Below are 14,878 nucleotides of genomic sequence, written 5' to 3' on the forward strand. Positions count from 1 at the left end.
TTTTAGCTCTGTCCACACAAATACCCTTGTTGTGTAGGTCAGCTTCATGAATTAAAAAAAAAACCCCAAACTTCACTAAACTACGCAAAGTTTAGTTCTTAGCTCCAGGCCCCTTTTGAACACTGAGTAATGAATCCAGGCAGATGCATTAAAACACAATTGCTGCACACAGGTTTACAATCTTTAAAAAGAAGATGAAGAGAAGGTAAAAGGAGAGCAGGAAATCCACAGTATTTTTTATTTCCTAATTCCATACCCTGTACAAGTAATTTTATTATAATCGTTATAGTTTTCTTTGTAAAAGCAAATTAACAGTTGAACAGTTGAATACAAACGCAAATAAATTTACAGAAAAAAGATAATTCAAAAAGAGTTACAAAGTGAACCCCAGCACATGTGTTCAATAATAACAACAGCAAATTACTCCTGGTAGTATCAAAAAGGCCAAGAGTGCAATCTATCAGTGAAAATGGATAAAATGGCTTGAAAGTGCTGGTTTCATTTCTCATTAGAAAGTGCTATCTGCAAGGCTAATCTTGAAGGACATCCAGAATCTTCTTCAGCTTGTGTAGAACAGCTAACATAAAATCCAGGATTGAGTTCACAGTTCTTAATAATGAGAATTAAATGGAACACTCATTATTTCTCGTGGGAGGATCTCTAAGTATACCTTTTTGAGGACTGTAACCTTGAAACTCTCTCTTACACCAATAATCTATTCTTATAATAACTCCTCTTTCTCCACTTATCAGCTGCCTATTCCAATGATCTATTATTGGGCTCAGAAACAATACTCACCTTTGTAGACCCAAACTAGTCATCCACTGCTTATTCCTGTCTAAACTAAACACCCAGAGTCAAGATGGTCAAGGTATGAATGGATAAAGAGATTGGGTATCTTATCAAGCTATGGACGAGTGACTATGTCCAGGATATGCTATATGAACCAGTGTTGCTTTCATTTTTTCATTTAATCAAATTTTATTATGAACTTAAAAATACAGAATACAAAAATACAAAACATACAGCAAGAAGTAATGACATTTCATGGTTTACTAGCCAAATGAAATAGAAAGAGCCGCCATACATGAACACCATTAAAACAATAATCATAATTACAAAAATTAGCTCATTCTCAGACACATCACTCCTTGTTGTAGCCAAAAAGGCAGCAACCACGCATAAGAAGGAGGTATCTGCAGGCTTGGAGGGACTTCAAGACATACAGAAATATATCCTCCTTGGGGCTACCTCCCTGGCTGAGCCCAGCCATAAAATCATGGTATGGGGTAGATTGGATGGGTATAGACTGGGTCCTTCTGGGTCAGAGGAAGCAATTTGTTGTAACCAAAATGACTGTCTTCTTCCCTCCCATCTCAGTGATGAACGAGCAAGTGAGGATTACAGTGTAAGGCCCAGCCGCCCCACAAGTCTCATTTCCTCCCAGTGAGGAACACTGCTGGATGCAGGATGCCACCCACCAATCTGTCCTCCTCAACTACTCTGCCCTCTAATGCCAAACCAATCCGGCAAGACACATATTGCCAAAAAACAGGAAAAGCACCCCCACCCCCCCGGAAACTGATTTTTTTTAAAAGGAGGGTTTTAAAAACCAGGTGCTAAAATGGAGGGCTTTCACTTTGAATCCAGAGGAACATACTGGGGAATGGCACTAAGATAAGTACAAATTATTTTATAGGTACGGACTAAGCCCTTTAACTGGTGGCCCCTGTCACACTAACAGATTAGTCACCTTAGCTTGGTTCTGTGTATTTAAGTACATGACCTCATTAGCAGCTTTCTGGATTGACTCTATTCTTCAATCCCTTGTATAATATTACTGATCACCCATGCTATTATTCTCTTAGCTCTGAAGGATGATTGGTAATGTCTGCCATTAGGAATGTCAGTTAGAAATTGCTGTATTTTTACCAAGCATCTCTTTATATACACAGTTTTAAGTCCATCAAAATAATCAGTTTGAATTTGGAACAATACACTCAGCTTGAAAATATGTCTGCAATTTTCACCTTTCTTTTCTATTATAATGATTGCAGCAATATATTTTGCACTCGTTTCAGTAGCAACGTTTTCAGCTTGCAAGCAGTTGTCTTAGTTGGGACTGTGGTAGATTATAGAACTATGAAACAAAAACCTTATCTTCTTTTGGGTGATTTCGCTCACACACATGTCTGCCCACTGGCTACAGCTTTTTCTTTCTTCCTTAGAAACTATCCATAGACACCAATTCATGGGCTACCCATGAGCAGCACTGTCATAAAAAAATTTAAGTGCAGTATCCACCTGCCACAATAAATTCAGTATCTAGAGAAAAACCTATGTATGTCCATTAGAAGCTGGCCTTCTTCCCAATAGATAGGAGATGCCATTCCAACATATCCTATAGCAAATGGTACCTCACACCTCAATAGAGAATGATATTCTGGTGACAGGGATAAATAAGTCTGGCAATTATAGTAACTTATTAAGAGTTATTGTATTTTCACTCCTTGGAGTATGCTGAAGTCTCAGTTCTCACAAATCTCCTGGTGCAAATTTCTGCAGAGGACAATCATTCTGTGCTGTTGATACTCCTGTGTATTTACCATCTACAGGATCATCTCCCTTACTCCTTTCTCATATTAGATGAATAAAGAGAGTAGCTAAAAATAGTGTCAGGCCTGTTACAGACAGCCAAAATAAAGCTGCTTCGAGTCACAGTGGAGGTATGGTGTTTGAATGATGCATGTGTCCTAAGAGTCCAGAAGCCACACCAAAGCTGCACTCCAGTCCTTAGGGCTGGTGCGTGGCTTTGGTGCGACTTCTGGACTCTTAGGATGCATGCATCATTGAAACACGATACCTCCACTGTGACTCGAAGCAGCTTTATTTTGGCTGTCTGTAACAGGCCTCAGTTTGCAAAAAAGGCTTAAAAGCATTTTAAAAATCAGAAGAGATTTTATGAACTAAAACTATTGAAATGCGTGCTTTCCCTCTTTAAGCCTTAGCAACAAAACTAAGTGAATGAAGGAACAAACAAAATACACCTCAATCTTTTACTCTTCTACTTACAAAACTGTGGGAAGAAACAAGTGTCTCTTCCTTGTTTGTGATGACTGTCCCACTGAGACTACGTGCAATGCGACGGAAGTTCTCTGCACTGTACATTTCCTCTTCTGGTTCCTTGCTGTTGTTTCTTGTGTATGGTACCTGCAGAGACACTATCATATTCAGAAAGATATCCTCATGGAAAATGGGGTGCACTGTGAATAAGTCAAGAGTTGAATATGGAAAGGCAACTATCAATGCCAGTATTACCAGCATTTTATTTTCCCCTTAATCTATACTGTTTATAACACCCACCCACCCAAATACTGTATGTGTATACAGATCAGCCAGTTTGAGATAAAACTTTATGCACCTGCTGCTCTGGCCAGCCTTCTTCAACTTAGTGCTCTCCAGATGTTTTGTACTACAACTTTTATAATCCCTGACAGTTAGTCATGCATGCTGGGGTTTGTAGACTAAAACATCAAGAGACCAGGTTAAGAAAGGATGGCTTATGTTATCATACATTTTATAGTCTTCAATATCCCTCAAGATTCTGTTCTGTTACAGACTGCCAAAATAAAGCTGCTTCGGGTCTCTTTGGAGGTATGCTATTTAAATGATGCATGGGTCCTAAGATTCCAGAGGTCACACCAAAGCCACACTCCATTCCTAAGCACCGGAGTGCAGCTTTTGGTGCAGCTTCCGGATTCTTAGGATGCATGCATCGTTTAAATAGCATACCTCCAAAGAGAGCCGGAGCAGCTTTATTTTGGCAGTCTGTAACAGGCATGAGTTATACTCACCAAGTAATTTGTTCTTGTTATTCTCTATTTATGTCTATATTATGCATCCATAGATTATTCAAGAGCTTGCTAAATCTTGACTATGCATTATTGATTACATTGGGCCAACAGCTGGGGGCTTTCCACCACATAGTGTGAAGTGGCTGCCTCAGATAAAAAATGTCAAGGACTAGGATAGATATAGGATGCTGGAGGGCAGAACTATCAGATGGTTGAAACTGCATCACATAAGCTAGCCCATTGCCTTCAAATAAGAATCAATTATTTTGTGCATTTTGTGATGGCAGATTGCTATCCTATGCTTCACTAGAAACTAACACTACATCCCTATGCACACTTACTTGGAGAGTAAATGGGACTCCACTGACAATGTGGTTGCTACTGGTCTTAAGAGTGAGAAAGAAAAGCAGGAAGGTCCTGATCACAAGGAAGAGATGGAAATGCCCTTGAGATATTTGGGTTCAACAGAAAAAAATATTGTGTACTTAAGGGTCTTCTTTCTAATACCATGGGTTTTAATACCATGGTTTCTAATGTCAAAATGTATGTCAAAATGTAAGAAATCTTTTCATATGTGAAAGTATCTCCTGCCCTTCTCAGTTTTGGGAATTACACAGAAAGAGAACACTACTGAGTTTCTCAGCAAAATCCATTGCACTACTTCTGTTTCTTAGAATATAGCTCATCAATCAACTGAATGTTTTATTCTGGGTTCTGAATACTACCCACATAAGCTTGTAGTGCAACTGGATGTGATGTTGGATATCCATGATCTAAGCGTCTTGTACCTTTTAAACAAACAAACAAACAAATAAGCTTCATTTATATACAGCTTCATACCGCCTAAGCAGTATCTAAGCAGTTTACAACTGTAAGCTAATTTGCCCCCAACAATCTGGGTACTCATTTTAGTGACTTTGGAAGGATGCAAGCCTGAGTCAAGCTTGAGCCCTTTTGCTGGTCTTGAACTCGCAACCTTGTGGTTTTGAGTGAGTGGCTGCAGTACAGGCATTTAACTACTGCGCCACCAGGGCTCCTAATTACAGCCATGGAATAATGCTTGTGAGAGAGAATCTGGTAAAAAACACAGTGATTTGTTTATTCACTAATAAAAGTTATTCACTCCCTGAAGTTGTATGCAACATGTGGCATCTAGTATGTTCTACCTCATGGAGCAGGCAACACCCTCCAAAGAAATAGTAGGGTAAAAGTGTTGACTGCCACCACTAATAATTGCTATCAACTTTTAAAGGAATTAGTGCAGTTGTTGGCCATAGATCTACCATAGCTCATCCCTAAGATAACAGATGTTTTAGTCTTTATTAGGGAGCTAGCTAGTGAGAGGAGCTAACCCCTTTCATCCATGTCTTGTTTTCTGTCATTTATGCATTTTAGCTTGCTGTCATTTGTGACACTACCATATAAAAATCCCACAGTAGGAGCATTTTTCTATTCTATTAAAAACCCACATGTTCTGTGTACTATCCATTTGTTACAATATCTTTCAAATAATAGTAAATTCAACCCCTGAACCCTACTGTGAAGGTAAATCATTTACAAATTATTAGGATATTCACTGTTAGTGATTGCTCCTAGTGTTAATGTTGGACTTCAAGTAACATTCAGTCTCTGAAGCATTTAATTGTTCTGCTTTATACAATTCATTTCCTTACAATTTCTATTTGTATACTGTTTAGCTTTCCTGTTAACACGGTGCTGGGGAAAAGGTGGTCATCCGGCCAGTCCTTCTTCATCATTCCCCCCATTTTGCAGTTCAAGCTCCCAATTCTTCCAAAGCCGCCAAAACTATAATTTTTTTTTTTTTAAAAATATGGGCAAAGTTTCTAAATGGTAAACTGCTATGGCTGACTGGCAATTTGTCACATCATTCCTGTTAACTCCCCACTTCTGCATCATACTTAAGGCCAAATTTTATTAGAAAAAGAAATGGTGTGGTCTGTCATGAGAGCAAAATATGGCCCTCACTCCAGTTGTCTACTGCTTCTCTAGCATAAGCCAAAGTTGTGTACATTCTTACCTTAGAGAATGGAGATATAATAGTTCCGTATAGGTTACGTTCGATTTCTGCTGTTGGAGTTTTTGACAGACCCATGCAAGTTGCACTGTGCATCTTTCTTGTAGGTAGGTTTGCAGATGCTGTGATACCAGGGGGAGGAGAGAGAGAAGCAGAAGTGCACTGAAATTCTAAATAAGTATCTATGGAACATCTGGTCTTTTTCTGCCTGTGCAGAGTGACCAAAACAAAAGCCTAAATTTTGTGAGCTGGTGAAAAGAACAGAATGTTCCACAGCCAATCCAATAATCTTGGATATAACATTTAAGTTTCAGAAACAAGTTGTTATTCGGTTAATTTAAATAAACAATGTATTTCTGCTGATATTAGTTACATGCAATTAGTTACCTTAACATGAACTAAAATATTTGTATCTTCATTTCATAATATGTATGCATTTTTAAAATTTAGGGAAAGTCACAACTATTTAATTAAAGAAATGCATTTTCAAAAGAAGAGCCAAAAAGATACTTCTTCCATTTTTACAGCACAAGAATGTTGACAGGTTTATTGCAGAAGTGAGACTCGTCGAACAATACAAGCTCCTTGGTCTTCCTCACATTATGGGGGAGTTGGTAACTGTGGAACACTGGGGGAGGGCATTAGCCCTTCAGGAGAACTTGGGGGGCTACAATAACTCGGGGGGGGGGAAAAATCCTCCAAACGCCCTTTATGGGACATGAGGCATGTTTTGGGGCCTCCTTGGCCCCCAAGGTTGTTTTTGGAGATTTTGCTGCAACCCCATCCCCAGCAAAATTTCATTCCACCTCTAGAGTGTAGGCAGCTCAAAAGATGTGAAAATGCCTTCTACATTCCCCAAGAGATCATTTACGGGAAAAACCAATTGTTTTTGATCCCCCACAGGGGCCCTGGTTTGATGCCATCAATATGCGTATCACACCTATTTTTACTTCTCTCTGTTTACATCTGAGGAATTTATTTAATTTGTAAACCAGTTACTGATTTCCATTAATGATATCTGGGGCTAAACAAATTGGAGCTTAATGCAGACAAGCCAAAAGGTATTCCATGTAAGCGAAAAGGCAGATCAGGGATGAGGGATTCAACCCATGCTGGATGGGGTTACATTTCTACTGAAGGCACAGATTTACTGTTTGGATCTACTCCTGAAGTCAATGCTGAGCCTGGATTCCTGGATATCAGTGATGTCCAGGACACCATTTGCACACACCCCATTCACATTAATGGCGGTTGCCCCTCTGCGGATTTCCAAGTCCGTGGATCTCAAGTCCGCAGACTTGGAGGGGCAACTGTACTTGCAAATTAGTATTAGACAAGGTCTATATTTCATCCATAAATATGGCTACATATAGCATTTACAATAATTTTACCTCTTGTGCCTAATAGATGCCAGGAATTATCCAGCCTCCCCAACACAGGTTGGCTTGTTTGAGGTGCCTGCAAGCTAGCCTGATATAAAGACTCCAGCTCAGAAATTTCCAGCTCTGTGTCTCGATTCCATTGTGGGTGCTTCTGCATTAGATCTTCACCAGAAGTTATTTGTTTGGACACAGGTGACCAGCTGGTATTCTTGCAATCCACTTGAGAGCTATAATACTTGTTAACACTGTTTGGCCAGCAGTCTACAGGCATAGATGCAATTGAGCCAGCATGATTTCTATCGTTAGCCTGTCTCACTTCTCCCTCATGATCGAACCTTCCCGGATAGAAACAAGGATCTTTGTTTTGTGAATCAGAAGTCTTAGAAATTTTATTGTGAGCACCAAAACAACCTTTAGAACTCAACTCATCCCTAGAACTCAAACATGAATTCAACTTTTCATCAGGCCACATTCCATTCTCTTGTTGTTCAACAACTGGCTGCCTATTATCAAGGAATGGACAGCTGTAGGATTCCTGAAGTAATTTTGGATCATTCTGATTGTGATAGACAGGCACTTTCCTCTCTTTCCCATATATGCATTCCCTCTGGGAGACCCCCTGCGGCTGCTGGAACTGTTCTGCAAGCAAGCGAACACGGCCCTTGGTATGGATCTTCTCAGACTTCAGAGAATCCCCATTTACAAATTCTTCCTGTGGGAGGTGTAAGCTCTCATCGCTATTTGTTCTGAGGTATCTGTTAGTAGCTGGTAATGGATCTGGAGGACGATGTGGCAAAGGAGAGTGAGAAGCCAGTGTCATGGCATGATTAGCCCCTTGTTGAGCAACATTATGCCATTCTGATAAGTTTGACGTTTTGAAGCATGGATTATGTAAGTCAATTTTGTCAGATGGCAGCTGCACTGAATGTGAAGATGGGAAGAGTGTAGGCAAAGATCCAGAGTTTACCATGTTACATTTCATTTTGCGATATGGTGTGAGAGAAGCTGTTACATTATGTACTTCTTCAAGTTTATTGTTTTTGCTGCAATCCTTATCCTCTTTTAGACTAATGGAAGAGACTCTCTCAAGCTCCACATCACAGTGGATTTCATTCTCGGTCTGAATGGATCTGTCACCCACCCCATGTATACAGGAAAAAGAGAGAGTTTGGTCACTGTTTCCAGCAGAAGCAGCTTGAAAGTTCAGAGAAGTCTTGTGAGAGGGGCTGCTTTCAGAAGGAGGTGGGAGAAAGGCGTTGGCATGTGATGAATACATTTCATGATGGGAAACAGTTGGATGGAAGTAAGAATTGGGCCCAAGTTCTGCTTCCCTGCTGGGTTCCGGTGCTATCTTCTGGTTCAGCAATACTTGGAGCGCGACAGTCTGTTCACTGAAACATATATAAAATCATAGTCAATTATTAGTGCCTTCTAACTAAAAAACAATCTTATGACTAACTTAAAACCCATTCTATTTTACCATTTACAAGGCATGTGAGAAATTCATCCTCTGCCAGAGTGTTGTTTTGTTTTTGTTTGTTAAGTCAGGATGGGGATGAGGAGAAAGACAGTCAATTTGTGGATAACTCTTAGTCTTTTGAGATAGCAGTCTGATCTGCAACTGCAAACAGAATCCACAGAAAACACCTGTACATGTCCAGTCTGTCAATATACTCTTATGAATACTGAAGCTGAATCAGACAAGAGGAATCTGTCTAGTCTATTCTATTGATAGAAGCATTCTCAAACAAGAACATGTAATTCTGGATTTAGGGATATGATCTACAATGATGTGATGAAACTATTTTCCGAGTTGATTTTCCTGCCTGTTTCCTGTTTCAAAATTGAAATCTATATTCAAATGTAGAATAAAAGTTCCAGTCATAATGCAAAGGTTTTAACCAATGAGCCTTGAATGATGGAGTAATTTCCAACCAGAAGCAACAACCACAGTAATGTTAAGAGAAGTAAAGCCCTAGAATAAAACAGGAAAAACTGTGGCAGTTTCCTTCCCAAAAGTGCAAGGGGGAAGTAGGAAGTTTTCTCTGAATGCTTGTTTTATTTTTCTGGGTTTCTAATAATGTTTACTAGTTGATTTATTCTTTTCCCCCCTGAAATACTTTAATGTGAGTATTACCTTCAGGGAGATATGGGTATATAAAATATAATTTATGAAATACTAAAGGGACAGGGGGGAACTTGTCACATTTTAAATGCATGGCAGAATTTTTATTTTCATCTTGAATTGTATAAATACATAATGTAGGAATCTAAATTAGTATAAAGGACTTCAGAGCACACTGTTGTAGTGAGAAGGCCAGAGTTTTAAAATATGACCATCACAATATATCAGCAATGCACTTTCCCCCTATAAGATAGTCCACTTGGTAGCAAATAGCCATAACTCACAATTTTCTTTAAAGGGATGATTATTGGGTTGATTTCTATGCAATGTTTATTCCTCCACCAAAAGGGGTTTACTATTAAAGTAACAGGAAAACTATTAAATCGGAAGAATATTTGAGAATTGGGTGGGTTGTTGTTGGTGAAGGAAGATATGGAATCTGATGAAAAGCGGAATTCAACTTGCAGGCCACTTTCCACCTTTATCTCAGAAATGTTAGAAGAAGGCTGGAAAAGACAAATCTTTGAGTCTAAATGCATACTATGCTTTTGCTGCTTTTAAAAAAATGTATTTAAACTGGCCTGTTTTCTTTTCTTTTTTTTAAAGAAGAGAATACTTCTAGGATTTCAATGCACAATGTGTATGAGGAATGAACCCATTTCCTTTTGAAAATCATACTCCACAGGCTCCTTGCCCATGAAAATCCTGTTTACTATAAACAGTTTGGTCCTGAGATGTAGCTAATGGTGAAGCTACATAAAATCTGAACCATGCCATCTTTCAAATATAATAAAATCAGCACATTTTGCTCATATTAAGCACGTCTATCTCTCTTGTTCATTTGGAGCCTGTTCCTAAACACTTCAAACTGTCGAACAAGAAATAATCCTCTGGTATGAAAGGAGTGACATATCCCAGATCAATGTAGAAGGATACTAGAAGGCTTTTTTTTTAATCCACTGTGATCTCTGAAGCTAAGCAGGGTCAAGCCTGGTTGGTACTTTAAAGGAAGACTGCCAGGGAATGTCAGGTGCTTGGAAGAAGGCAATGGCAAACCTTCTCTGAATAAATCTTACCAAGAAAACCTTCTGAGGGGATTGCTGTAAATCAGAGTTGACGTGAAAGCACATAACATCAAAATAATTAAGGAGTTCAAATTTCACTAAATACTAATTTAGAAAAATGCAGAAAATGTAGGGGAAGTTTTTGCTTAATTTGTGTGCCCTATTTGGGAGTGAAACCGAATTTTAAAAATTAGTTTACTACCAGATAAATATTTTTTCCAGATCCAGTGCTTGCAAACATGCTTTTTAACTACTTTTTAAAACTTCTTTGCATATCATAAAAGCAGGAAACACCTTCTCCCTACATACAGATTTTGATTTGGCTTGGATTTTGATAATTATATCATGAACTAATTGAATGGCAGGGTTGAAATTAGCTTGCTACAGCCACTCCACAGGCAGCTCCTTCATCAAAACCTCAATTTGATTTAGAATTTCTCATCAGCATTTCAACAACAGAAGGATTTTTTTCACTATACATGGTGAATCTGATTTTGGTTTGATAAAGCCATTTCTCTAGTTCCATTTCTTTCCACAACTTACTGTTTTTGTTATCGAGCATCTGTCTCTTTTTAAATAATTTTGACATCTATTGATATTTTAAGATACAAAAAGAGTGCTTGAAACAGCAGACTGGAACTATTTTGCTTAAAGACTTCCCCAGACAGTTTTATTGTAGAGTCAGCACTCAGCTGTTGTTACCCAGTTGCTGTAGTGGATCATGTTGCCCTTCTCCCAGCTTGCGGCACTTCTTTTTGGGAATATGTGACTTTCCGTCTGCTACTGCTTCCATTGAAATACCTTGTGTGTGCCTTGTGATTAAATGCCATGTGTATTAGTGGCTAACACGAATGACATTTCTAACAATGAATGATATTTACCCTATATCAATCATTTTGAGCCTTAAAAGAGGAGAGGACAAGTGCTCTCCAACAGACCCATGGAATAAGAAGGCTCATGTAGCCTTAACAATTTGCACAGAAATCTCTGTGCAAACAGGCAGCACAGGCAAGATTACTGCCTTCCCTGCAGCTTTCCCCAATTACTGTGTCTACTTTAGTGGGTCAAAACAGGCAGCTTTAGAATGCAGATTCTTCGCAGCACTAGAGTGTACACTTCCCTGTCCACTGCTTTTGCCCAGAAAACAATTCTCTCATAATAACGCCAACTTCCTGATGCCCCATTACATAGAGAGGATCCATGCAATTCATTGTACCCAGGCTCTGGGTAGTGACATTTTATAGGTAAGAACATTTTTGTGTCATCTGGAGAGGTCCACAATACTTTAAGTAAGTAGGGCGTGAATTAAATAAATAATTTCACACAAACAGGGGAACATATCGCTCACTTCTTCTTTCCAGATCAGGCCCAATTCAGATCTGGAACACTGCAATATTTTCAGTCTACCTTGTAGAATGGGTCATGTTGCCCCCCCTTGGTGGGTGGCAGGTGGGCGGCGGCTGTGCTGGCTGCTGTTGCTGCATGCGATCCTGGAGACTCCGCTCTTTTCGGATACAGATTTGCAGCTTCTTATCGATTAGAGATCTGCTGTGAGTGCTAGAGCTGGCATCATGCATGGCAAGTCTTAGTTTAGCTAAAAAGCAAAAGAAAACATAGCAGAAACAAAAACAAAACTAGGGGAGGGGGAGAAACACAAAAGATGCACAAAAACATAAAAAAAAGAACATGCAAATACTGACACAAAAGAGTTCACAAGGATGCATCCGTTCCCATTAATGCACATTCAGGTTAGCTATGTGTCCAAACAGGTTAATTAGAAATGAAGCAATAGGAAATGGAAAAGAATTTTGTAATTATTTTTAGGAAACATCCTATTCTCTGTAACATGGGTCACTGTAACTTTAACCCAAATAGTGTTATCATATTCTATATACTAAAGAATCCAGTCAGGGCATGAGACCCAAGACATAGCCAGTTGGGACACTTGCTAGTGGAGCCTTTATGAAGTCTGCACTTTGCCTTCTTGTTTTCTTTAATCCACAACAACAGACTTCTACAAAGGAATACTTTGACCTTTCAAAGGCATGACATTATAAATCCAGTTTGTCTGCAACCTTGCTAACCAGCAAGAAGGGAATGGAGGGGAGGGAAGGAGAGTCAGCCAATCAAAAATATAAAGTATCAAAATAAAGAAATGCAGCAGCACATATTCCCAAAAGTCATAGCACAATTTTAAACTTATCAAAACACCAATGTATCCTCTTCCTTATCTTCCTAAAATGTCAATCAGTACAGCATATGCACTCTGTTTTCATGAGTGATCAGCCAACTACATGCTGTACTTTAGGAATTAAGACCCCTTAATAAACCAGTCTCTGAACTAGGAAAATTATGTGCAATGGGACTGGAAGGCAGAAGGGAGCATAATTTAGCAAGCACAACAGGTAGGATCAAAAGGAATACAGCTTCTGCCTTAGTACAGAAGGAGCTTAAATAACAAAAACAGTTGGGGAAATGTTGAAACTACATTGCAGGAATCATAGTGCTCAAAAAGAAGATGCCTATAAAACACTTTTAAGATCAAACTGCACACTCTTTTTTTCCAACTCTGAGTTTGTTATGACCAATTAGTTATATTACCTTTTGTGATATTAGATATTAGTAAACTGTAAAAAGCGCAGTGAGCTGAAGCAATTAATGATTACTTACATATAGCTTCATTACAGAGAGCCAAAGCTGCAGCACAGTCTCCCCTCTGCTCTTGATGCAGTGATTCTTCAAAGACTGAATCTGCCTCCTGCACAGACCTCTCAAAGCCATCAGTCCTCCCTGCAAAGGGCAGCACTCTTCATTTTCATTGCATTCTTGTCAAGGTTCTCCCTTCACTTAAGCCAAAAATCCTCCCAAACACAGAACAGTTCAACATTTCATACAAACCCCAAGCCCATGTGCTGCAGCAGCAGGGGAGTTTTGGGGTCAAATGCAAAGATATGCAAGTGTTTAGAGAGGGAGGGTATCCACAGGGAAAGAAATAAATGTGCTAGATGGAGGTAGGGAAGTATCTTCCATAGAAACAGGTAAAGGGCTAAGAAAAGGAAGAACAGTTAAGTCAGGATGGTGGTTCAATTCATTTGGTTCTGGATGAAGTTACTCCCCTTCGAAATAATCACATTAATAGCTCAGGAAGTACCTGTTACATTCAGCAATAAAGGTAAATGTTCAAATGAAATCAGCAGCATACATTGATTTTTTTATTGGCCAAGGCTGATGCACAAGCTGTGATTTCTTGTTGTCCGAGACTGCTTGTCCACCATCAATACGACCTCGTAACATCCAAACTGAACTAATGCAAGATAGTATGTACAGAACTAACTTTGAAGAAATTACAGTTGATATAAATGTGGCTATAAGTGTATAATGAGAACCAGTTGACATATCTTATCAATTTATGAAAAGCTGTATTAGCTCTTATTTTCTTTTCAGGGCCCAATTTGAATTGCTGGTTTTAATTTTTCAATTATCTTTTTCATATTTGGCTTGGGTATTTGGCTCCTTCTTGGATATTTGGTTCCCCCTTCTATATTACACTACATTACAAGCTTCTTCAGAGAGCTTCCTCAAGGACCCTAGTCATCATTTCATAGGTGGGGCAGATCATGACAAAGGAAAACATATTTTCTGTGGTAGTTTCCAAATAAACTTATTTATTTGTTTAGCAGACTTATATCCTGCTTTTTAAAGAAAAAAAGGATACACATATAGGCTTTCTAACCTATAGTTTTAAAAGCAATTTATAACATTTATAACATACAATGAGTTGGAGATAGTTTTTGGGGTTTACTGAGATCATAGACTGGGTTTTGCTCTATTGTGTGTGTAGTCTAATTTTAATCTGTTCAGATTCTTTTAGGTTGTTTCAAAGCAATTTCATTGATTGTAACCTGGATGGAATGGGTATATGTAGGAAGCACACTTTGTTTTAAAAGTGGGTTAAAATAATATAGACAAAATAAATAAAGCTGCACTGAAGAATTATCTCTCAAATATTTCCAGAAACAGAAAAAAAATTATCCTGACATTAATGACCAATATAGATTTGGGCATATAACTTGTGATCCCATATATCCAAAGATCTGAAGAGAATTAACTCTACCCAAAGGACTCTTCCTCATTGAATAATAATTGCTTACATGATTTTAGGATACTGAGAACATTTATCATTATCAAAGCCATTTCAGAGACGGAATAATTCTCAACTAAACCCAATAGAATAATACGTATCAGAAAACATTATATAACCAAAGCACAATAGCTGGTTCTGTGGGGTCGAGGCAAGGTCAGGGGAGCAACAGGTTCTTGGACAAAGCTACAGTTCAGGCAGGACTGTGAAACTTCTTGGTGACCTAACAAGTTCAACATAGTAAGGCACAGTGGTCTTGATAGATGAAGCCATCCCT

At 38.7% G+C, this 14,878-nt stretch overlaps 1 protein-coding gene across 4 annotated transcripts in view; it reads right to left on the reverse strand.

Annotated features, from left to right (window-relative positions):
- USP54 (ubiquitin specific peptidase 54) overlaps positions 1 to 14,878 on the reverse strand; it is a 106,822-nt gene that overhangs the window by 8,049 nt on the left and 83,895 nt on the right. For 2 of the 4 annotated variants that reach the window (XM_042458635.1, XM_042458634.1), the window contains exons 17-21: positions 13,131 to 13,250; positions 11,868 to 12,054; positions 7,281 to 8,662; positions 5,893 to 6,011; positions 3,073 to 3,210 (exon numbers count right to left, since the gene is read on the reverse strand). In XM_042458635.1, coding sequence (XP_042314569.1) covers positions 3,073 to 3,210; positions 5,893 to 6,011; positions 7,281 to 8,662; positions 11,868 to 12,054; positions 13,131 to 13,250 — 1,946 coding nt within the window. Of the gene's footprint in view, positions 1 to 3,072; positions 3,211 to 5,892; positions 6,012 to 7,280; positions 8,663 to 11,867; positions 12,055 to 13,130; positions 13,251 to 14,878 lie in introns of those variants that run through there. The other 2 variants (XM_042458636.1, XM_042458637.1) reach the window with 2 other exon arrangements.

This window comes from Sceloporus undulatus, chromosome 3 (assembly GCF_019175285.1).
Source record: "Sceloporus undulatus isolate JIND9_A2432 ecotype Alabama chromosome 3, SceUnd_v1.1, whole genome shotgun sequence".
In the NCBI taxonomy this organism is placed as follows: domain Eukaryota; kingdom Metazoa; phylum Chordata; class Lepidosauria; order Squamata; family Phrynosomatidae; genus Sceloporus; species Sceloporus undulatus.